General features: G+C 44.9%; 1 protein-coding gene across 4 annotated transcripts in view; it reads right to left on the bottom strand.

Annotated features, from left to right (window-relative positions):
- SLC22A23 (solute carrier family 22 member 23) overlaps window positions 1-25,869 on the bottom strand; it is a 175,548-nt gene that overhangs the window by 34,768 nt on the left and 114,911 nt on the right. For 2 of the 4 annotated variants that reach the window (XM_036026578.1, XM_028511301.2), the window contains exon 4: window positions 19,855-20,023. In XM_036026578.1, the coding sequence (XP_035882471.1) occupies window positions 19,855-20,023 (169 nt within the window). Of the gene's footprint in view, window positions 1-19,854; window positions 20,024-25,869 lie in introns of those variants that run through there. The other 2 variants (XM_036026580.1, XM_036026581.1) reach the window with 2 other exon arrangements.

Genomic DNA, 25,869 nt, shown 5'->3' with positions numbered 1-25,869 from the left:
AATACAGACAGCCTGAGTTGAGATTTGCAGGCTGTGATCACTCTAAGCTGTTGGTTCAACGAGTCCCAAGGCTTCTGTGGAAAGGATGTGGGCAAAACTAAAAGTCTCTACTTGTGCTGCTTAGTCTGAAAACCCTTCAGGAAGTGAGGGTCAGAGTAAGGGCAGAAGTCTCATCTCATTTCAGTTGATGGCTCTCTTGCCCCAAGGCCAATGACACGTCGGTTCGGAGGCCTTCTCAGGAACAAGGTCAGGATGGTTGGAAGGTCCACAGTCCCAAGTCAGTTCCAGGATCCAAAAGCTTCTGAAATTCCAAACCCTTTTCATTTAACTCACTTGGGAATGAAAACCGTCCTGCATTTGTGTAGCACAGACATTTCACTGCAGACATATCAACTACCTGAGCTGAGTAGCCAGAGACTGTGATGAGAGTTTCACAGGTCAGTATTTCCAATAGGTGACAGGAGAGCTATGCATGAGGACACCGCATCCAGCAACTGCCTAGTGGCAACTGGCTGCAGGGCTGTGCAGCATCCCTGCCTGGTTTCTCTGAGGTCACCCAGCCACAGTCAGAGGTGAGATTATCAATGACAAAGAGTTCCAGGTGAGGGATCGGGAGTCAAAGTCTTTGGCTAGGAAATGAATTAATTAATATAGTATCTTCTATTATAGTTGTTCAATATCTTTTTTCCCTTTTGCCCCCCTCCACCCAGCCCACCCTTCTTGCACATAATCAATCCCCTGTGCGCTGTCCATGTCCATAAGTCATTCACACATGTTCTTTGACTAGTCCCTTCCTCTTCCTTCCACCATTATCCCCCTCCCTCCTCCCCTCCTATGGCTGTCAGTCTGCTCCATGTTTCCATGTCCCTGGTTCTATTTTTCTTGTTAGTTTATTCTGTTCATTAGATTCCAGTTACAAGTGAGATCATACGGTATTTGGCTTTCACTGACTAGATTAGCATAATAGTTTCTAGTTACAGCTATGCTGTCGCAAAAAGTAGGACTCCTTTCTTTCTGCTGTGTAGTATTCCCTTGTTTAAATGTGCCAATTTTTTAAACCACTCATCTACTGATGGATATTTGGGCTGTTTCCAGCAGTTAGCTATTGGGAATGGTGCTGCTATGAACACTGGGGTGCATAGGTTCTTTTGCATTGGTGTTTCAGGATTCTTATGGTATATTCCCAGCGGTGGAATCACTAGGTCATAAGGCAGTTCCATTTTTAATTTTTTGAGGAGATTCCATACTGTTTTCCCCAGTGGCTGCACCAGTCTGAATTCATACCAATAGTGCACTAGGATTCCCTTTTCTCCACATCCTCATTAGCACTTGCTATTTGTTGTTAGGTATGAGGTGATATCTCATAGTGGTTTTAATTTGCATCTCTCTGATGGCTAGTGATGCTGAGCATCCTTTCATATGTCTATGAGCACTCTGTATGGCCTCTATGGAAAAGAGTCTATTTAGGTTCTTTGCCCATCTTTTAATTGTGTTGTTTATCTTCATGGTGTTGAGTCATATGAGGTCTTTTCTTTAAAAATATATTTTATTGATTATGCTATTACAGTTGTCCCATTTCATCCCCTTCACTCCCCTCCACCCTGCACACCCTTTCACACCCATATCCCCCCCCCCCCCTTTAGTTCATGTATCATACTTATAAGTTCTTTGGCTTCTACATTTCCAATACTGTTCTTACCCTCCCCCTGTCTATTTTATACCTACCATTTATGCTACTTATTCTCTGTACCTTTTCCCCCTCTCTCCTCCTCCTACTCCCCTGTTGATAACCCTCCATGTGATCTCCACTTCTGTGGTTCTGTTCCTGTTCTAGTTATTTGCTTCATTTTTGTTTTTGTCTTAGGTATGGTTGTTAATAATTGTGAGTTTGCTGTCATTTTACTGTACATGTTTTTTATCTTTTTTTCTTAGATAAGTCCCTTTAACATTTCATATAGTAAGGGCTTGGTGATGTTGAACTCCTTTAACTTGACCTCATCTGAGAAGCACTTTATCTGCCCTTCCATTCTAAATGAAAGCTTTGCTGAATAGAGCAATCTTGGATGTAGGTCCTTGCCTTTCATGACTTGGAATACTTCTTTCCAGCCCCTTCTTGCCTGCAAGGTCTCTTTTGAGAAATCAGCTGACAGTCTGATGGGAACTCCTTTGTAGGTAACTGTCTCCTTATTTCTTGCTGCTTCTAGGATTCTCTCCTTCATTTTAATCTTGGGTAATGTAATCATGATGTGTCTTGGTGTGTTCCTCCTTGGCTCCAACTTGTTTGGGACTCTCTGAGCTTCCTGGACTTCCTGGAAGTCTATTTCCTTTGCCAGATTGGGGAAGTTCTCCTTTGTTATTTGTTCAAATAAGTTTTCCACTTGTTGCTCTTCCTCTTCCCCTTCTGGTACCCCTATAATTTGGATGTTGGAATGTTTCAAGATGTCCTGGAGGTTCCTAAGCCTCTCCTCATTTTTTTGAATTCTTGTTTCTTTACTCTCTTCTGATTGGATGTTTCTTTCTTCCTTCTGGTCCACTCCATTGATCTGAGCCCCAGTTTCCTTCCCATCACTATTGGTTCCCTGCGTATTTTCCTTTATTTCGCTTAGCATAGCCTTCATTTTTTCATCTAATTTGCAACCAAATTCAACTGATTCTGTGAGCATCCTGATCACCAGTGCTTTGAACTGTGCATCTGATAGGTTGGCTATCTCTTCGTTGCTCAGTTGTATTTTTTATGGAGCTTTGATCTATTCTTTCGTTTGGGCCATTTTTTTTGTCTTGATTCACCTGTTACATACTAAGGGGTGGAGCCTTAGGTGTTCCCCGCAGGCAGTGTAATGCTGAGTTGTGATGCTGCATGTGGGGCAGGGTCCCAGAAGGACCAATGGCATTTGCTCCACTCTCCACCAGATTTCAGTCCCTACACTCGCTTCTCCCAAGCAAAGTGGGCCCTTCTGGTGCTGATTCCCACGTGGGCGGGTTTGTATACATTCTAGGACCCTGTGAGTCTTTCCAACCAACTCTCCTGTGAGGCTGGGAGTTCCCAGCACCTCAACCCCAACAGATGTTTTCAATCAGTGTTTTGAAGCTTTATTTTCCTATGCTGGGACCCTGGGTTGCATGGTCTGTCTCACTTCCTAGTTATGCCTGGTTTATCTGCGTGCAAATGTGGGATTTCCTGGTCCACCAGCCACCTTGTGCACTATGCCTCTCCACAATCCGCCACCTCGCTGGGTCTGCCCACTGATGCCTTGTGTGCCCTGGGTCCGCCAGCTACCACTTTGCCATGACCCCTCTCTGCCCTGCCACCAGACTTCACCCCTCCTACTGGTCTGGATATATGGGTCTACTTTTACTAGGAATTGTGTTGAATCTATAGATTACTTTGGGTGGTATGGCCAATTTGATGATGTTAATTCTTCCAATCCATGAGCATGATACATGCTTCCATTTGTTTATGTCTTCCTTAATTTCTTTCTTCAGTGTTCTGTAGTTTTCTAAGTACAGATCTTTTACCTTCTTGGTTAAATTTATTCCTAGGTACTTCATTTTTCTTGTTGCTATAGTAAATGGGATTTTCCCCCTTAGTTTCCCTTTCTGATACTTCTTTGTTGGTGTACAAGAATGCCAATGATTTCTGAATACTGACTCTGTGTCTGTGTCCTGTTACTTTCCCGAATTCAGTTATTAGGTTCAGTACTTTTTTGAAAGTTAAATTTTAACTAAGCAAATCATACATCAATGCATTCTCTACTTAAGAATTAAAATATTCCAGAGAAGACAAAAGCCCTCCTTGACCTTTTGTCCCAAATCCAGTTCCCCAGCACTGCCTCTTCTCCAGCAGCGGCTGACCCCTCCACAGCGCGTGCAGACCCTTCCAGTCACATTCTGGGCACTCGCATACCCATGTATCTCACACCTCCTCCACGTGTCCATGCCCCAACTTTTAGTAAAAGAGGTCAGTTTCACTCTCAAAACTTCCCCTACTTCCAGAGTGCCATATATATGCCCACCCACTGGTCCAGAAAAGGTCACCCCTATGTGTTGTGCACAGTGGTTCCTTCAGGATGTAAACCACATTAATTTTCCACTTGTGAGCTGAGGGCACCGATGCAAGGGATCCAACTTCAGAGCAACCTGAGCAACATGACTTTTCAGCCTGTTCATGGAACTTAAAATTACCACATGGATCTACATATAGGATACTTCCCATGTGGCCTCCATTATTCTATAACGTACCAAGAACTAGAATTTAAGTGAAAAAGACGTCTGACTAAATACTGCAGAGGTGACAGAAGCCATCCACTGAAAACATGGACTTTCTTCAGAGAAGGCCCTTGAGGCTCTCTTCTGACACCTGAATTTTAGGTTAGAAGGCCCTAGACCAGAAACAGGGATGGGGGGGTGGCCTGAGCAGAAAGGGGCTGGAAGGCAGCATGAGGAAGCACAGGCATTCCAGCCGCCCTCAGGAAGGTGCAAGACTTCACACAACCATGAATCCCTTTGAAAGTTCAAACTACTCTAACAGGGACACACTTGATGCCCTAATGAAAACTCCTGACTTGCTCATCAAGAAAAGGCAAAGCTACAAAACTGAACTATAGCGTCAGAGGGGCTCTCGAGTTGCAGTAAGTCCAGCCCCACAGTGCACGTCAAATGAGCTGAACCCAGGCAATGCCTTCGCAGGGGGGACATCAACAACACCATCAGACCTGAACTTGGTCTTTAGACACCTGGACCAAGGTAATTTTCTCCACATCGCTCTATGTTCATAGTACTGTTTAAAAAGCAGAAAAATATATTTTAGAAGATACCTACTCAGTAGCTACAATAAGTATTAATTCTCAAAGAGTTAAAATTTATTTACACAGAAGCATCTTCCCAATGGTATCATGTAAATAATGTTACTATGTCAAGACAGAAAAGTTTTCTGTTTTCCTAACTGATGCTACTAAGTGGTTGTTCGTCAAAGCTGAGCATCAGTGTCGACTGAAACGAGAACCCCATCTGCTCACTCCTCCTCTTCAGCACCCCAGTTTGCTGGGTGCCTTTTAGACCACAACACCTATGGCTTCACAGTAACTGTTCCTTCCCAGACACTTGCCCCACTCTGCCTGCACTCCTGCCGTTTCGATTATTTGGCAAAGTCTCAAGCCCACCTGATTTACATTCATGGATCTGTTTTACATCTTAGTCCCTATAACCTGTAACTTCATAGAATCAGTAATTGAAAATACTTGATCCTTTCATTATGAGTTGATATTTTCCCTTGACATTTAAGAATAAAACCAAGCATTCCTTCTACCCAACTGGAGAATCTGACACAGACAAGTATACTATCTAGGCTGCTTTCGTACTAATTCGTTTAACACCTGTTCTGATAAAATGCCAACTTGGTGATACATTAAAAGCATGAGTGTCCACTTTAAAATATAGAAAGGAAATAAGATTAACTGCTAATACTCTATTAATTTTATCCTCAAGTCATTTATTTTTCTGAAGTACTTAGTTTTAGTACTTAGCATAGACAGGTATGCCTTCATGTTGTGATGCAACATGGTATGATTCATGGAATAAATGTATGCTGAGCATGCTCAACCTGCCAGTAGAGAAAAACATGTAGATTAATAAATGCCTTAGAGTTAATAGCTTCTATCAAACAGGTTGCCCAACGTAGAAGAAAGGGCACAGCGTGGACGTGGGGACAAGAACCACAAAGGGCTTTGTAGAGATGAAGTTCCCTGAGTATGTATGAAGAGTGCTTTTGATTTAAAGAGGTGATTCCAGCTATTGACATTTCTAGGTTCTACCCGTGAACATAGGAATCACACAAAGGTTCTCCAAATAAAATTAAACTACAGTCTACAATTGAATTAAGTATCAATATCAGTTGGGAGACTTTCTTAAGGTTCTGCTTCAAAGCTCTTATAAAAATTAGTTTTGGTTCCAGTAGATAAGCTTTCACTTGGATTTTTAAAAAACCTTTAGTTCTGTTTGGTATATAAAAAATAAGGTAAGTAGGTTCAGGCCAAGGGATAGCAGACAGTATGAATTAGCTCTTTAAAATATTTCAAGTTCAGCCTTGGCTGGTATGGCTCAGTTGGATGGAGCTTCATCCTGTAAACCTAGAGGTCGTGGGTTTGATTTCCAGTCAGGGCACAAGCCTAGCTTGTGGGTTTGGTCCCTGGTTGGGGTGTGTACGAGAGGCAACTGATTGATGTTCCTCTCCCCCTCTCTCTCCCTCCCTTCTCCTCTCTAAAATCACTAAGCATGTCCTTAGGGATGAGGATAAAAAAAGTGTCAAGTTCATGATTTCAGTTAAATGTGGTAATTTAGAGAGAAGAGATGAGTATTATGAAATTAAATAAAAGTTGGCTGTTAGGATGGTTAAACCTCAAAGTTTCCTGGGGCAAATGAACTCTTTGGGCAAAACCCTGGGCTTACATACCAATTTGGTTACCGTGGGCAAGTCACCTGACCCCTCAGGCCTCAGCTTGCCTGCATCTGTAGAATGGGTGGCAGGGGGGTGGAATGGTAGAACGACCCAAAAGCTCCAACATTTTCTATGGAGATTTATTTCAAAGGACTAATGGTAACTGTTGCCTCTTTCTGGAAGGTAAAAAAGATGCTGATCATGGCAATACATTGAATGAACATTCTCTGGATGTTTTAGGTTTTGGGGGGGCAGAAAGGCGTCAGGCCCTAAAGTGTATTTAGAGCTGGAGCTAGCCTTTTAGATTAAGCAACTCTGAACATGTAAAAATTGGGATAAATTTTAAGTGTTCCTCAGAAACATTGTAACCAGATGAATACTAGGCATTCACCAGGAAATATTCTGTATCCGGATTCATTTTTTTTCTACTTTCTCCTTCCTTCAGCTTTTTCCTTGTGCTTTTTCAATATATAATTATCAGGCCTCAGAAAGTATAGAGCACATGGGGCATTTAAAAGGTAACACTGTAGGGGGATTAATTTGTCATTTTTGCAAATGATAAGAAATACGGTGTTGAAAAACAATTTGAGAAAATAGTGGGCAGAAGGAACAAAGAAAGGTCTTATGTCGCTGCTTCTTCTAAATGGAATTTTATTGGAGCTTCTGTGTCAGCAGCTTACATCAGGAGTCCACTCAACCTTCTCCCCTGGACCCAGCCTCTCCTGACCTGCCTGCTCCAATCTTATCTCCACCCACGAAGGAGAGAGTAGAGCCCGTGCGGCCACATACACACTGACTCATCATCCTAGTGGCCCTGCTGGTCTGCTCTGGCTTCACACCTGGCTCTGGAAAGCAGCCTCTTGTCTTTGAAGTGTGCTTTGCCAGAGTCTCTTAGCCCAGCTGATGGGGGCTGGGCACCTGGACTCTCTTTATCCAGCCTCCTGGATTTCTGCCAGGTGCTGGCAGCAATGGCTTAGCCACTATCACTAGCCACCTGTTACCAGAGGACCACCTACCTGACTTCTGCCAGCTGCCAACAGCCCGACCCCACCACTCCCACAAAACACACCAGCGTGGACTCTGACAGGCGCCTGAGGTCAGCCTGCTTATAGAGCTGAGCTCAGTGATCCTCCCACTGGCTGGCCGTAAGCAACACCCAGCTCCTTTGGGTGGGGCGGTCATGAGATGGAATGTTGGTGGCACTGGAATCAGTCATGCTGGCCTTTAGAGCAGAGGCTGCACCCTCTGGCACAGCACAGGCCTTTCTCTGCTTCTCCCAGGAAGCAGTCTTGTTGACCACAGGGTTCCTAGTATCTTACATAATCTCTGCATACTCAGAGGTTGAAATTTGGGCAGCCTCTTGCCTGAGGGCTCCCTAAAATTCCATGCCATCAGCAAATCCCAAAACACCAATTTAGAAAACATTTTTGTCTCACTGTTAAGTTGCTTGTTCACTGGTTGTGAATAAAATGTTGGTCACCGTTTTATTTATATGCCTTGCCTTTGGTTGGCATCACCCTACCTAGATTATCTTTAGACAAACAGAACTTGAATAAAAATTTTTTAATTTGCTTTAAGTTTCCTATAAGTCTCCCAAAATTAACTATCTGATAACCTATAAAAATAATTATTGCAGATTTATTCAAGCTCCCACAGACTATAACCATGCTTTTTATGAGCCACCGCTTCCAGTTTCCTCTGTGAAAAACATTTTCCTATGTGACTTAGCTGTGGGTCTAGCAGAATTCCCATTCCCTCTGGTGTGTGGGAACCTCGCAGCCCCACTTTATCTGGAACAGAGTGGGCATAATGTGGTACTCTGCCCATTTTGAAATAAAACCATTTTTGATGAAGGAAGCTGTTGTGTCCCTCAAGTGTGTGTGGGCAAGAAAAATGACTGATAGCTGCTGGGATGAATACATATACATGTAACTTAAAACAAGTTTTTAATCCTCACCCAAGGATATTTTTATTGACTTTTAGAGAGAGGGAGGGAGAGAAAGAGAAACATTGATATGAGAAAGATCAGTTGCCTCCTGCACATGACCTGACTGAAGACCTAACCCACAATCTAGGTATGTGCCCCTGACTGGGATTAGAACCCGCAGCCTTTTGGTGTTCAGGACAACACTCCAACCAACTGACCCACCTAGCCAGGGCCATATATATGTTTTTTTTTTTTATCGTTCTTTTGTTCTTCAAGTACAATTGTCTCATTTCTGCCCCCACCACTCCCTCCCGCCCCACCCATCCCCACCTTTCACCCTTTATCCTACCCCCCTTTGGCTTTGTCCTTGTGTCCTTTATACCTGTTGCTTCATGACCCTTCCCCCTTTTCCCCCCATTATCTGCCTCCATTCTTCCCTCTGGTTACTGTCAGTTTATTCTTTATCTCAGTGTCTCTGGTGATATTCTGTCTGCTTGTTTGTTTTGTTGATTAGGTTCCACCTATAGGTGAGATCATACGGTATTTGTCTTCACCTCCAGGCTCATTTCACTGAGCATAATGCTCTCCAGCTCCACCCATGCTGTCGGGAAGGATAGGAGCTCCTTCTTTCTTTCCACTGCATAGTATTCCATTGTGTAAATGTACCACGGTTTTTGATCCACTCATTTACTAATGGGCACTTAGGTTGCTTTTAGCACTTGGCTATTGTAAATTGTGCTGCTATGAACACTGGGGTATGCAGGTTCTTTTGAATTGATGTTTCAGGGTTCTCAGGGTATAATCTTATCAATGGAATTGCCAGGTCAAAAGGCAGACCCATTTTTAGTTTTCTGAGGACATTCTACTATTTTCCACAGTGACTGCACCAGTCTGCATTCCCACCAACAGTGTGCCAGGGTTCCCTTTTCTCCACAATCTCACCAGCACTTGTTTGGTGATTTGTCTATGATGGCCATTCTGAATGGTGTGAAGTGGTATCTCACTGTGGTTTTAATTTGCATCTCTCTGATGGTTAGTGATGCTGAGCATCCTTTCATACGTCTCTGGGCCCTCTGTATGTCCTCCTTGGAGAAGTGTCTGTTCAGGTCCTTTGCCCATTTTTTAATTGGAGTGTTTATCTTCCTGGGGTGGAGTCATGTGACTTCTTTATATATCTTGGAGATCAAACCCTTGTCCAAGGTATCACTTACAAATATATTTTCCCATACAGCTGGTGTCCTTTTCATTTTGCTGATGTTTTCTTTAGCCATACAAGCTTTTTATTTTAATGAGATCCTATTTGTTTATTCTTTCCTTTATGTCCCTTGCTCTAGGGGACATGTCATTGAAAATATTGCTGCATGGAATACCTGAGCTTTTCCTGCCGATGTTTTCCTCTAGGACTTTTATGGTGTCACAATTTATATTTAAGTCTTTTATCCATTGTGAGTTTTTGTGTATGTGTATGTGTTGGTGGTCGAGTTTCATTTTTTTTGCATGTAGCTGTCCAGCTCTCCCAACACCATTTGTCAAAGAGGCTATTTTTACTTCATTTTATTATGCAAATAATAAGCCCCTTTGTTGAATATTAATTGGCCATAGAGACTTGGGTCTATTTCTGGTCTCTCTATTCTGTTCCACTAATCGATGCGTCTGTTCTTATGCCAGTTCTTATGACGGTTTGATTACCATGGCCTTATAATACAGTTTGATATCATGTATTGTGATCCCTCCAAACTGTTCTTTCTCAAAATTGATGCGATTATTTGGGGTCATTTATGGTTCCATATACAATTTTGAAATGTTTGTTCTATGTCTGTGAAATGTCATTGGTATTTTAATAGGCATTGTGTTGAATCTATAAATTGCTTTGGGTAGTATGAATATTTAATGATGTTAATTCTTCCAATCCATGAACACGGTATATGCTTCCATTTATTTCTGTTTTCCTCAATTTCTTTCTTTAGTGTTCTATAGTTTTCTGAGTACAGGTCTTTAACCTCCTTGGTTATTTATTCCTAGGTACTTTATTTTTCTTGCTGCTATAGCAAATGGGATTTTTTCCAATTTCTGTTTCTGATATTTTGTTGTTGGTGTACAAGAATGGCATCGATTTCTGAATATTGACTTTTTTACGTAATTTTAAAGGGTCTTGTAAAGTCATTTCAACGGTGACAGGGAGAACATTAATTCATCCACTCAAATTTTTATTTAGCTTCCATCAAGGAAGGTAGTGATACCCTGATGATTTTCAGAAACCTTTTTGTAATGTTAAACCACATGGACTAACTAAAAAGGAGGAACTCAGAAACACTCCTTCTGAGAAGCTTAGCTCTGGGCCGTGCACACACTGCGCTTGGTGGCACAAGGTCTTCCCTACACCCAGCACTTCTGTCCCATCCCTGTGACACTGCAGTGCTACTCACTGCATGTGTGACCACAGTGGACAGGCTGGTGGTCCTCATTCTGGCTCTGAAGTCACCTGCTGGCGATCAGACCTTGGTGGCATGTACTGGCCCTGTGAACAATCTGTCTGTGCCTTAGTCTCCATCCATGCTGGAGCTGTCCCAGTACCTACTCCAGAGGGTCGGTGGGAGGATTAACATGCTAACTTATAGAAAGTGCTTAGCAGCACCTGATATAGCAAACTCTCAAGACATGTTAAAAATTAGAGTTATTCTGGCCAAAATTTTTCTGATGAAGAGCCAGTGGTGTTTAGGACCGTTTACTTACTGAAATTGTTAGCAATTTTTTTCCTAGTTATTTATCTAACCTGAGGCCATTTAAATGTTTTACACTGTTTTTTTCTTAAAAGTGCCAAAAATTAAAATTCCTTTTAACACATACTTTTCCCCTAAGGGTATTAATTGTGTTACTCCTTTCTTGCGCAGCGTGCTCTAATTTCCTTTGTTTCCAGGTTTCCCTTCCACTTGGGGACTCGATACTAGTACTTACTCTCCACTGTTTCACGGTGCAGCTTGATCTTTCTCTGATTTCCTCTTTATTTCCCATATGGTTCGTTATCTTCTTCTTATTGCTTTTCCAGATGCTAGATGATCATGATGACTGCCAACAGCACTTCTGTCTTGTCAGAATGAAATTCCAGCTGAACCAAGTGTGGTTAATAATTCACCACCTTCACCCATCTCCATGTCTGCTGTTCTTTCTCAAAGCAATTCATGCAAAGCACACCTTAGGCGCATCCACCATGAGCTCCTCCTACCTAGTTCCTTGGTTAAAAGTCCTGGGGACTGTGAAGGAAATCTGCACCCAACGCTCCCCTGCAGGGGCGAAGGGGCGCATTTGAGAGTGACAACTGCCTAAAGGTGTGCTGTTGCTGCCCATGCAGAGGACAGGTAAGCAGGGTCACAGGCCATGATTTAAGACTCTAAAATGAACATGCATATAGGTTTATGTTCTCACAGAACAGATAAAATGGTAGGATGCAGTGCTGAGATTTTTGTGCCTTCTTACATCAGTCCAGGGGTTTCTGTGACTTCTGCTGTCTGAGATGATCGAGACACATTTGTTCTCTGCATGGGAACTGAACTAAGCACCAGGTCCTGCCTGCTATTTCCTTGACCTTCAAGAATGGCATCTGTTTCATTTTCCTACAGAATTAAGAAACCTCTTCTTACCAGCAGCGTGTGTTCCACAGCTGACTCTGATCTCCTTTCATGCCTCCTTAACACCATCATTCTTCAAAGTGTGCCAGGTCCCTTTTCTACATGCAGGGCATCTGCCTTTTTCCTCTATGAGGTGTAGCCTGGCATAGGACAGCACCTCTTTTTTAAAAATTTATTTTTACTTTATTTTGACTTATATCTTTCTATTATGTCCTCTTAGAATAAAAACTGTAATTAAAAATAAAATAAATTCAAAAAAATTTAAAAAGAATAAATAGCAGTGGAAATTTAAGATAAAATATTTTTTTAAAATGTTCTCAACTACAGTTTACATGCAATATTATTTTATATTAGTTTCAGGTGTATGCATAGTGGTTCGAGACAGCACTTCCTGAACTTGAGCATTGATCAACATCCCCTGGGGGAGCTCCTTAAACCACAGACTTCTGGGCTCCATGCTCACTCTTTGTGTTTCTAACAAGTTCCTGGGTGGTGAGGATGATGCTGGTGCAGAGGCTGCACCCTGAGAACCACTGATGTTTGAAAAACAGTTTTCAGTGATTTTCCCACACTTCTGAGTGTCTTGGGGAGCCTTTCAGTGCCTTGGTTTCCCCATGCTAAAAACCAGAATAATCCCACTGACCACCTGTTCCTACTAACCCAAGAATATTTTGGTTAATAGAGCTTCACACACAGAGCTTTATTGCTGATCTCGGGAAAAGTGTGTCCCTAACATTTAAGACAGCTCACATCTGCATATGTTGGAGTGCATCCGCTCCTGGCTGAGATGTCCATGGGGCAGGAAAGTGTCTGCCACATTTACGATGACCTGACACCCAGAAAACACTGCTTGAAGGAGGGTAGACACTCTCATGTGATGAGAGCCTTCACTGGGGACCTTACTGAACTCATGTCACAAACGTCCCCCAACAGATGTGCACACACTTGTTTTCACAAAGAATGGTGTGTACTCGGCTTCCTTAATTTACATTTTAAATATGGTCATGGTGTGCACTAACATTTTGGGGAAGTGATACTAACTTCTTCATCATCCATTGGAATTCCTACTTTCCATTGTTTCCATCAAAAAAATCTTTAGCTACACACCATATGGATAGCCCTCTCCACCTGTTCCTTGTGTTACCTTCCTGATTTTCCACCCCCCAGTTTTCCTTGATGTTCTAACAACATGGACTTGGATCCATGAATGCAGGGAAATAGGCTGTACATTGCATGAGTGCTCCTGGACAAGGAGGCGTGTCACCAAGCCACGTGTCCTGGAGCAGGCCGCAGCCTCCTGGGACACCTTTTGTACCATGTGCATAATTAGAAGGCAGCTTCGAACAGCCCCCTCTTCCACTGTCATCATCTGCCAGTTCCCAGGATATCAAATCACAGTTTCTCTTTGATTCTCCCTTCTTCTTGTATCCTTCCCCGCTCCCACCCTGCCCTCAATTTGTTTTCTGTAACCCTGGAAGAATTCCACATTCATTCCAGAAAAAAGGATTGGTCAGTATTACTCTCTTCTAGTTTAGCACTTAAGTTCTGCTGCTCTTTCTTAAGTAATAGTAAATTCCCAAGCAAAATGACTAAGTGGGCATTTCTATCTCAGTGTCCCAAGGCCACTGAGTGTTCCAGCCCAGTGTCCTAAGGCCAAAGGCTGCCTGGGTCTCAGGCCCAGGCACCGATCGGCAGCCTCACCCTCCACCTCTGACAGCACTTACATTCAGGTAGAAAATATTTACAACTACACTTTCTTCGGTTTGTGCTTCATGGTGACATGCCTAAATTTGACTCTGCAAAGCATGCTGAAGTACCACCCAAGAAGCACATACTTCTCTTCTCTTGGGCCACTCAGCTTTTGAAACTCTTCCTTTACCTACAGCCCTCAGGAAAGCAGAAACTGGTTGTGCCTGGACCTGGAAGGTAGGAGTGTCCCACGCAGCTCGTGCGATGCCATCTATCTCTCATCTCAGCCCACTCATTGGGGCATCATGTCCTCCCACCACCAGAATCCACCTGTGCTCCCTACACCCTCAGCCCAAACTCCCCTCCAGTCCTCAGGGAACATGAATCCTCTGCTGCTGCCACCTCCTTCCGGCTGCCTTCTCCAGCCCCAGATTCACATCACTCCAGAGCATTCAGCAACCCTGTAGTTGCCACAGGGATACACATTAACCATGCCTTTTTATTTCATGTTTTCTGATATTGCTGGGAGGGAGGAGTGCTCCTTCCATGGTCAGCCAATTTCTGGATATAGCCAACAACTAACTTGTAAGGGTACCTTTCAAATACAAACTAGCTGATCCAGACCCCACACCCCTACCACTTCCTCTATGGGGCTTTCACACTATTACCACGATTCCCCTGCCCCAGTCACCCCAGGACCAGATACCAGACAATCAGGGGACAGCCCTTGTGCCCCAGAGCCCTGAAATTATTCAAATTGGCTGATCCTACACCTGCTTACCCTGCCTCACTTGCTCCTTCTCTAAGGAAACCACAGTGAAGGCTGTGACCCACATTTCCCCCTCCTTCCTTCTGCCTCCTGTGTGGCTCCCATGATGGGGTACACCCTCCTCTTGGGAACTGAGTGACAAGCTATCGCCTCAATGCCTGTCATCTCCTGCTCTGTTGGTCTCACCATGCCTGGACTAATAAACCCTATAATTGAAAACAGGCTGTGGTTTCAATCAAGTCTCCAAGCTCCTTGCAGTGGTTACCCATTGCCCCCAAGATCAAACACCTCCCTTTTCAAAGCTCTCCTTTAGCCAGCAGTCTCATTTGTCACCCTTCCAACTCTACTCTTGGGACAGGGCTTCATGCTCCACTTCCTAGATGGGCCTCCATGTTTCAGGGACCTTCAGTCCCCTATCTCTGCAAACCACCGGAACCCAAGTCATTGCTGTCTCTTACCCCCTGTGCTGCAGCCGGTCCGCTGGCACACCTTCATAGAGCCACTTACAGAATATACTTTGGATGAGACCTCTTCCAGTGACCGCCTTGCCCAGCCCCTCTGCCCCAACTCTGGCCCATCCCACGACCATTTGCCACCCAGTAGACAGTGCTTTCAATGTACCTTCATGCTTTTAAAATAAACCCACTGGGCTCCAGGCCCCATGTGGTTGGACCCACCTGTGACTGAGCCTGTCTTTTGCCCCCACCTTGTCCCTCATGTTCCAGCCACACTGACCTCCTGTTTCCGCTTCCAGAAAAAGCCATGTGGAAGCCAGCTTTTGCCCTTGATGCTCCCATTGGTCTAGAACTTTTCTGCCAAGAACTTTGTATGATTTCCTTTTTCTGATCATTTAGGTCTTGGCTAGAGTGTTGCTTCTTCAAAGAGGTCTTTCCTGACCACCCTACTCCTCCTTATCTACCTCACTGCTATATTTCATTTTTCTTCATGTGCTGGTTATGTGCAAGTGTGCTATTTGCTTGTTTACAGCTTTATGGTCAGTGGGTGTAATGGGGGTGGGGGGATGACACATGCTCCTGGAAATGGGGAAGGGGTTTGAGCTGCACATGTGTGACAGGAGACTTTGCCCCTTGCTGACCATGGAGACTGGAAAAGGAGAAAAGGCAAACATGGCTGACACTGGCCTTCACTGGCTGGAAGGCTGGGCACTCCCACTGGCTCTTGCACATGTGGGATTCTGGGAGAGAACTTTTGAAACAGAGCATGCTGGAAAGCAAAAAGTTAGTTGGTTCTTTCCCCTCCCCAGGGCAGGGGTTGTACCAGGTCACCAGCGGGTCTGTGTGTGGAGGCCTGGGGTACAGACTCTGCAAGATGCCTGGAGCTGGACAGCGACTGGAGACCAGCTAAGCCACCTAAGTTTATGATACTTTTGGGAGGCAAAAGAGGTTCCTGGCACAATCCTGAACTGAGCTGGCAGAGGGTGACAAGGTGATTTTTCTTTGGGTGTCTTGGAGGGACTTTGAGGCAGAATCTTACTGTTATTTCCAAAGACCTTGGTGATAATAGTCAGCACTGTGAACAGACTTGTTCTTGTGTTATTTTCAGTTCTTGAACCTATGTAGTGGTTGTAATGAGACTATTTTTGATGTCATACTCTGACTTTTCTGTTTCCCTTACTTTTGTTACCTGGATATTTTAGGCAGAAACTTGCCATTAAATAAAAGATTCCTTTCTTGCCCTGGCCTGTGTGGCTCAGTGGATTGAGTGCCAGCTTGCAAACCAAAGTGTCACTGGTTCGATTCCCAGTCAGGGCACATGCCTGGGTTGTGGGCCAGGTCCCCAGTAGGGGCACATGAGAGGCAACCACACATTGATGTTTGTCTTCCTCTCTTTCTCCCACCCTTCCCCTCTGTCTAAAAATAAATAAGTAAAATCTTAAAAAAAAAAGAAAAAAATGATTCCTTTCTTTTCCACTGAACTCCATCTTTGGAGATTGGCCTGATAGGTAGCAAGTGGTAGGAACTTCCCCCTCCCCACTGGTTGGCTTTGGTAACAAGGGGATCTGCTCATATAAATATGCAGTATCTAGAATATTGAGTATCTAGAATAGCATTTGGTGTGGGGGAGTGGTAACTACTTAATAAATTAGCTGAATTAATTTATCTTTCAGATCGCTCTATTTTCTGGAGTTGCTGGGATGGAAACTCCCCAGTTTATGGTTTTTGGTCCTCATGATGGATACCCATGTGCTCTGTGAATTTTGCCTATGAGCTCATCCTTGGCGAACATTTTCTTCCATGTGAGATTTGAGGACCTGGCCCCAGTGATTCTCCATGGGAGGTTTCATTTTTGATCTTGTGGGTCCAAGTAACTCACTTGTTCTTACATTAATATCTCAGCCTTAGAGAAGGGCTGGAGTTTAGAGCACACAGCCCTGTGTGGTAAAGATTTCAAGGCTCCAGTGTCTTAAGGATGAACCTTTCTGCCCTTAGTCCAAGGCAGTCCGCCAGCTCTGGAGTTGAATCTCTGTGGTGGGGAAAGATTGTCTAGTCCTGTTACTACTGACAGTTCTAACTCCTAGCTTCATTCAAGGGGCTCAATTCTAAGTGCATAAGGGGCCTGAGATCTCAGCTCCAGCCCCCTGTGCAGTTGTTAAAACTCAAGCTCCACTTTCTGGTTCAGATGCCCTGTGGGCTGCTGTGTCCACTGCTGCTTGAATGCTCTCCTTGTTTTGGGCCTTGGGAATTCCCCTCTCTTACAGTGGAACCCAGCACAGAGTACATATTGCACTTGGCTAATGCAATATCTTACCCAGCATCTGTGTGTGTTTGGAAGGTTCCTGTCAGTCTAGCCCACCATCGGGTCTAGAAGATCCCTCTGGCCAATTTCCACCTCTTTGTTATTACTGTTTCTAACCCAAGACCCTGTGACTCGGTGACCTTGTGCCATACAGTTTGGTTTATCATCCTTGTAAATGCATTGTTCTCAGAGTTACTCCAAAGTACGAAGTACACTGCTGGGCACCTTGGGTGCACAAAATAAATACTCGCTCATTAAAGGAAAGCAAGTGACTTCCAATATTTTGTCACCAACAGTTGGTCCTGCTGGCTGGTGCAGCAATGGCCCACTTCATCCTGGCAAACAAAGAGCCTTCAGGAGTGACCAGCTTCTTGCTGCAGTAGATGGGAGGGTGGGAATTAGAAGATGATAATAAAGGGGAAGCACCTCAGTGATCTTTAAAAGCCAATGATTGTTATGGAGCCTTTCAAGTCTGGTAGGCAGAGTGGAATATGTCTCTCACCACCAATTTCTTTTACCTGCCCCGTATACCCAGGCTTCTATATATGTTAAGAGGTGATATAACCACAGTAACAACAGTAGTTAATATTAGTGAACACTTGCTATAGGCCTGACATGTGCCAGGCACATTGAATAATAACATAAATAAAAACAATGATGATTATGATCACAGCAGTTAACACATATGAGTGGAGCAGGTCTCCTCCAGACTGTGGAGCCAGAGCTGGGACTACATGGTGTCAGTGCATTGGGATGTCCTTTCATCTGTCTGTCCTCACACACATTTTACTTATCAAAGTACCCTGGGTACCCTTTTCACCATAAAGCTTTGTTGGAGGCCAGGAAGTGAGAGGAGGTAGGTTGGTGGATGGCAGACCACCCAGAGGATCCTCTAGGGCAATGGGGATCCTCTCCCAGGGCAGTGTCTCTGGAGGCCAGGGACAAGGGATGGGAGGAGAGAGACAGCCTGGTATGCTAGAAGAGCAGGCCTGGGTTTAAGGGCCAGTTGGGTAGGCTTAGTTTTTGTCATCTGTACAACGAACAGGGTGGTAAATAGGAAGACTGAATGATCTGCTCTTTGCCTGGGGTTAGTGTTTTGTGGCTGGCATAGAGTAAACATTATACAAACATTTGTTAAATAAATAAATGCCCCAAATTCCATAACAAGCACAGCCAAGCTCTGGACACACATGGCCAGGGAGGGAACAGGAAGGGCTTCCTCAGGCTAATAAAACGAGGAGCTGCCCAGTCTGTCCTGTTCTGGGGACACCATTCATTCTTTGCCCTTAAGGCCCTGCTGGAGGGAATGGGCTGTCTGAATTCTGCATGGCCCCAGCAGCAGGGCTGTCTGGACCAGCCCACCTCAGGCCAAGACGCCTGGCAGAGCTGCTGGTGGGAGGAGAGCACTGGGGGGAGGCTGCTGTGATGTGGGCCCTCCCCTGTGGGTGGCCTGCCTCTCGTCTGCTATGGCTACTGCGGAGGCTCTGATGATGGAGTAGGCAGGGGTGGGGCTCTTGACAAAAAGGCACTTGCACCCTTGCTCACCAATTTTTCTCTGCCAGGGGTGTGACGACCCTGGTGGGGTGGGCCCAGCACAATGAAGTGAAAAGGCAGGCACTTTCTTTCCCTTCCTGGTACCTTAGACAAGAGAGCCCCAGCTGTGCCCTCTCCACTCCAGTGAACAAAGCTAAGACACAACTAACTGCTTCTTGTCAGACATTTGGTTTTCATTAGTGAGTAACAGAAATACAGTACAGCATTATAATCTACATGACAGTCCCTTGTACTTATGGGGGAAGAGTAAGAGTCTTGGTGTGGAGGGGGATAGGACAGAGGGAAAGAAAGAGTTATTTACCAAAAGGGTAGAGCACTCATTTTTTCCCTAAATGTCTAAGAATGGTGGTTTTCAACCTTGGCTATTTGTTAATCCCCTGGGAGTATTAAAAAAAAATCCAGTTGCCCAGGCTGGACCCCAGGATGAGTACGCTTAGCTGTTTCTTTTTTTCCTAACGTCAACAAGCCAAAAACTTTAAACTTAGAAACTTAAAAGTTACACAGTACCCTAAAAGTCCTATTAAACTTGTCTAGAACAGGGGTGAACAAATGTTTCTTATGCATGATGAATTAGGAAATATTCTTGGCCTCACAGGCCACACAGCTTCTGCTGCTGCCACTTGGCCAGTGAAGCAGCCCTGGCCCTGGAGCCTGCCCACCCCTAGTCCAGAGGAGATGAGGTGGCATTTCTAAGTCAATACTCGAATGTCTCCCTCTTTCCCTCCCAACACAAGGGTCCTCCCTTTGCAAATCCAGACATGAAAATCACATCAAAATAACTCTTCAAGCAAATGTGAAAGCAGACTGACGGAGGACACAGTATCGGAGCTGGGGCAGTGCACTGGGGCTCATTCCACTCTTCTGCATACTTTGTGTATGTTTGAGTGTTTCCCAAAATAAGACATTTAAAAAACGAAATCAAAAGAGAGAGAGAGGCACATTCCCTTGCAAAACAGAAGCTGAAATTTGGGAGAAGTTTTGGAATACTGGGGTCCAAGTCACATGGTTTACTTGTCTCCTCCCAGGGGTGGGGACACGCGGCCTTTTGAACAGGCTGGCAGAGGCATCAGGCAGCAGAGTCTTTGGGGAGGATACTCACGACCAGTAGAGCAGCATGAGCAGGAAGGGGCAGATGATGAGGGCCTGTAGGACCTGCCAGTCCCGGCACAGAGCGGCCAGCCCGGGCATGAGGAACTGCCCTGCCATGGCCACGAAGCTCGCCACCATTGTGATCATGAACCGTTTTCCGGGGGGGCACAGCTCTATTCCTGGAACACAGAAGGGACAGGAGAGACATGAGCATCCTGTCTTATGGCCTGGGGGAGCCACGGTGCACCCGGGCCAATGCATTTCTTAGCCAACCAAGAACTATAAAATTGGTTTCTATTTGCTGGTGGCCATGAGAGCCCTGCATGTATGCCAGAGCCTCATGTGGTGTGTCAGTGTTGAGATCCTCATTTTTACAGCAGGATGAGCTGAGGACTGGACTGGAAAGGGAGCGAGATCATTGGTCCAGGTCACAGAGCAAGCCAGTGGCAAAAGAACATGGTAATTTGGAGTTGCCAAGGCCAGAACCTAGAAAACACTGTATGGGGGCAGAGTGTTTGCATCACACATTATTCCCAGTTCTGATCTCTGGATGTCACTGAGCTTCTTGTATGGATTCCCTCAGCCCATCTGTTGCCATTCCTTCCATCTAGGATGCTATACTAGGGGACCCTCTCAATCTCTGCACAGGGCCCCAGGAACATCCATCTTCTCACTCCCACCTACCTGCACCATCCCCACTTTTGAATAAGACAAAACCCAAACAGTAAAGCAGACCCAGATCTTGTGATGATCACAGTGAAGCTTCTCCGTACTGGAATTCTCCTGCCCACTGTGACATGGTGTGTGGGGCACTCCTTCCTCTGGCCCTATTAGTTAGATGCCTCAGCAGGGGTGTGTTGGATTTACCTTCATAGCTTCAAGACAACACCAGTGCCTGCCTCCTACTAAATGTCTGCTGAATGGAAGGACACCACAATCCCCCCTGTTTGCAAGAATCTGTGTTCTTAATTTGACCTTGAGTAAAAATGATGGTCACAAGACCTTAAACTGTAGCACCCAACTGACAACCAGCAGAGATCTGTCACATGAATTCTTACAGTAAAGGTCTTCAGTACTACAAAAGACAGCTAGGTTTTATGTATTTTTTCCCCACAGAGCATACAAATTTGTTTGCTATTCTTCTCCTACAATATGCAGCATTCCCTAAAGCTTGCCTTTTCTTTAAAGTGTAGTTGAAATGAATCTTTTTTTTACAGACTCTCAGGGGAAAACACTTTTCATGCCTCTGTACTGGGAGACTGTTTGTAGATCAGTTGCTATAGTCCATCGCTCATCTTCTGACTGTTGGGAGACCAGGGCAGAAGTAGGAGGCTGAAAGTCAGTGAGAAGGGGGGCAGATCGGAGGGGAGAAGAGACAGGCTGTGGACTTGGCCACGAGGACAAAATCAGCCCTAACAGGGAGAGGGCACCATGCCAGGCAGTATCTATACTGGCACATCTGTGGGAAACAAATAATAAGGTGATCAGAACTCCCACAGCCGCTCTGCCACAAACACACACATTCATCTTCCTATTGGTGAGCAAGAGTGAAAAAACTGACATCTTGAAAACAGCTTATAAAGAACTTTTTTCCATTTAATGAACAAAACAGGATTAAACAGTCCTCTCCTAGCCACTGACTTGATATTCTTTTCAATGCGCAGGCCAGGTTCACTTCAAAGATTACTTCCTAGCAGGGCTCAGACATTCACTCTAGGCCTGGCATGTCTGCTCTTAACAATAATAAAGAGACTAGATTCTCTTTAGCAAAGACTACCAGTTGCAAGTTCTAGTTTTCACTTATTAAACACAAGCAGTTTTGCTATGGAAACCTGAAATTGGCATTAGGTGGGCTAAGTCCAGCTCTGCAGCTCAGCACAGGCTGGTATCAAATGAGGAAATTTAGCCCTTGACTACTCAGGTAACTTTTAAACAAAGTCACAGAGATACTGTGTAGCATCATGGCTTTGTGCCAACAGTACACAAAGCTGGTACAACAAGCATTGCATTTCACCACCTTTCTCTTTAACTCTGTGATACTAGAAGTATGAAAATATCTGCAACTCCAATTCTGTCCCCACCGACCCCCTTTGGGACATCTGATGCTACACAGGAATCCACACTAATCCACACTATGCAGTTTCATACAAGGACCACGAGGCAACTTTCCAAAGCCAGGCTATGTTAGTGGATGATGAAGGAAAGTTGCCCCTCAGGGGCCAACGACTCCAGTCTGACGTCTCACTCTCCCCCTGCTGCACATGATGCACTGTGACCAGTACATGTGTCATTGTTACTGTGGATATGATTTCACAGACGCAGCTTTTCCTCTGTGGGCTTCTTTTGTTCCTCTCCCACAAGCGGTCTGAGCAATCCTCTCCTTGTTACTGAAGCACCACCATCATCTGGGAGCTTGTTAGAGCTGTGGCGCTCAGGCCCCACCCAGCCCCGCAGAATCAGCACCTGCACTTTAACAAGGTCCCCAGATGACTCCCTGAGAAGCACTAGCTAACTATATTTTCCCCAAACCAAAAGCATCGCCCAAAACAGGAGTGATGCTCTTGCCTGCCCAACACACATCTAAGAGAGCTGAATGAGTAAAAGCATTTCCCAGCCCCTCCACTCCCTGTTTTTGCTAGGAATCCTAGAAGAGAGTTTACTGTGTTTCATTAGATAGAACAATGGAGAGCACTCCAGCAGCCATGTGGTATTTTGGCACTCCTGCAGGAGCAATGGAAAAACACACATCTGATGTAAGGATACAAGTATGTCACTTGGCAGGTAATGAACTTTTTGCCTTGACACACCAGAAATTCTTTCCAAATTGCCTGATATCAACTGTGTTCTGAAGGTGGCTATAAAGATTTTTTTAAAAAGCAATTATCAAAGAACTGCAGGCACTTGAAGTTTGTCATTAATCACATGTTCCTTCTGGATAATGAGAAATCAGATTCTCTAAGTGGAAGACAGAAATATGTCAGAAGGTTACAACCCTAAGTCCCCACATGTGGAAGGAGGCATTGAGGTTGCAGTTGCAGGTGGATCCTTTCTGCCCACAAAGGGCCTGCTGCCAGCTCTGCACACAGGAGCAGTTGGTAAAATGCTTCACACTCTTCAGAGATGCTTATAGATTCCTGGCCAGGCTACTGGCCTTGGTCTTGAAAGGCAGGGAAGCCTGCCACTAGTAGGGAATGGAGTCCCCAACCCAGCCACCCACTCAGAACCTGGGATATGTAGAATAATAACAGGTCACCCACAAGCAGGCATCCCTGGCTCTGTGTTGTCAGCTGCTCAGCAGCACCTGTGGAAAGCCTGGGCTACATGCTGTGTTATAATACTTCTTAGAGCTACCTTCTTTGCCAATGGGGCCGACCTCAATTCATCTTAGTAGATTTTCACATATGGCAGCCACCCCCTTCATCATGTAAAACAATTAAAGGTCACAAAAACGATCATCTTAGGTGATGCATCATAGATTCAAACATAAAAATATCTCAAGTGTCCAGCATGCAGTGCTTTCACCACATGCGTAACAGCCAGGAGGCTAGAGCCAGACAGTCTAGGTTCAAATCCTGTCCCTAGTGCTTATGTGCATGTGACCTGGTTCAGCCATCCAGGAACTCTGTGTCTCAGTTTTGTCATCTGTAAAGTGGGCTGTTGTAATAAGCATCAAAGAAGCACAGAGTGCCTGAATAGAGTAGACGCTATATGTTGGCTTTTGTAAGTATTAATACTATACATAATTACCATATATTATAATATAATTATTGCCAAGTCATTCTTTGGTCTCATTTGACCTCTTTATTATTCACCTGACTGGGTGAATTTCAGGGAAGGGCTGTTTGTTCTAAAAAGACTGAAAAAGAGAAATAGCCTATAATGATAGTCTATATCCTTTCTTCTCATTATATTTGATTTCTTAGAGATTTTTGTAAACCTAGAAACAATCTGCCAACTAAAAAACAGAACTAAGTGAATCCTCAAAAACCAAAATAAAATTCCTCTTTGTTAAAATTACTTTTCCTGACTTCGGCCAAGATGGAGGCATAGTTAGATACACTGCCTCCTCGAACAACCAAAAGAAGGACAACAACAAATGTAAAAACAAAAAACAACCAGAACTGACAGAAAATCGAACTGTATGGAAGTCTGACAACCAAGGAGTTAAAGAAGAAACATTCATCCAGACCGGTAGGAGGGGTGGAGACAGGCAGGTGGGCAGAGAGGACTCACAGCAAAGTAGTGGCTGGAGGACCAGGGAGGGCAAGGCAGGTAGACCCAGAGAGGCAGCGGATTGTGGACTGGTGCAGATAAATGGGGAGGAACAACTGGGGAGTGAGACAGACCTCAGGACCCAGAGTTTCAGTGCAGGGAAATAAAGCCTCAAACCTCTGATTGAAAACACCTGTGGAGGTTGAGGTGGCAGCAGGAGAAACTCCCAGCATCACAAGAAAGTTCATTGGAGAGACCCACAGGGTCCTAGAATGTACACAGGCCCACCCACACAGGAATCAGCACCAGAAGGGCCCAATTTGATTGTGGATAGCAGGGGAACTGAATGCCTGCTGAGAGCCGAGCAAGCAGCATTGCTCCCTCTCGGGCCCCTTCTCCATACAAAGTGCCACAACATGGTGACCTGGGTTGCCCCACCCTGGTAAATACCTAATGTTCCAGGAGAGAAGGAGAAGGGGTACAGAGAATAAGTAGCATAGATGGGAGGTAGAAAATCGATGGTGGGGGGGCAAGAATAGTATAGGAAATGTAGAAGCCAATGAACTTATATGTATGGCCCATGGACATAAACTAAAGGGGGTAATGTGGGTGGGAGGGGGTGTACAGGGTGGGGGGAATAAAAGGGGGAAAATGGGAGACCTGTAACAGCATAATCAATAAAATATATTTTTAAAAATAATAAAAAATTACTTTTCCCCTAACACATTAGTGGAGAAGGCTTAAAAGCTATTCTTACAAGCTTGACAGACTTTGTCAATAAACAGAGAAATTACTGAAGGTTATGAGAATTAAATAGCATGTAATTAAGACTTAACTGAGGCATTTGGCCTGTGAAAAAAAGGGATTATGACCACAACAGCCAGAGCACACGGGGCATAGGTATAGCCCTGAGGCCCGTCCGTAAGCTGTGCTGGTAATGTGCTGCTGGGATGTGAGGTCTTCTAGGGGCCTTTCAGAAGCCTTCAGATTCTTGTAATTTTCCTGGAGGAAAAGAAAGCAGTGCTGCCCGGATCAGTCATTTCAGGTGATGAAGGAAAGAGAAAGCTGAAGACCAGAAGTGAGGCACTGAAGCCTAGGGGTCATCAGCTGGCCAGAGAGAGTTGATAGTCACTCCTCAAAAGAGGATGTGAGGGTCAGTGTGCTGTGTCAGTGTTGCTAGGCTACAGTTCCCAGGCAGTCTATTAACAGTAATCTAGGTGTTGCTGCCAAGGTATTTTGTAGATGAGATTGACATCCATAGTCAGTTGATTGTAAGTAAAATAGATTATCCCAGATGATCTAGGATGGCCTGACCCAACAGTTGCAAGGCCTTCAAAACAGAGCTGAGGCTTCCTTGAGGATGAGGAATACATTCTGTCTGTGGACGGCAGCTTCACCTTGTGCCTGACTTCCAGCTGCCCTTCCCGCTGGCCTGTCCCAAAGATTTCAGATCTGCCCAACCTGCCCCCGTAACCGTGTAAGCCAGTTCACCGCAGAAAATCTCCTCCTATCTATCTCCGCCTGGTTCTGGCTTCTTGCACCCACCCCAGGTCACACAGGGGCCACACAAAGCCCTGTCTCAGAAGCTGCTCACTCTGCTGGCTGCTGTGCCTTCTCACACCTCCTGGCATGGCTTCTCTTCCCAGGGCAGCCTGGACACCATTCCCAGACGCACAGAGCACTGCCCAGCTCAGGGGGCATCTAAGTCAAAACCCATGAAGGGGGCAGGCATTGTTCTACTCTCTCTGTTAAGTATGTACATGGCCCTTAGATAGGCCCCTCAGATTAGATAACAAAATAGCACTGAGAACTA

This window comes from Phyllostomus discolor, chromosome 5, assembly GCF_004126475.2.
Source record: "Phyllostomus discolor isolate MPI-MPIP mPhyDis1 chromosome 5, mPhyDis1.pri.v3, whole genome shotgun sequence".
NCBI classification, from domain to species: domain Eukaryota; kingdom Metazoa; phylum Chordata; class Mammalia; order Chiroptera; family Phyllostomidae; genus Phyllostomus; species Phyllostomus discolor.
This window is presented reverse-complemented; position numbering and strand designations above follow the sequence as displayed.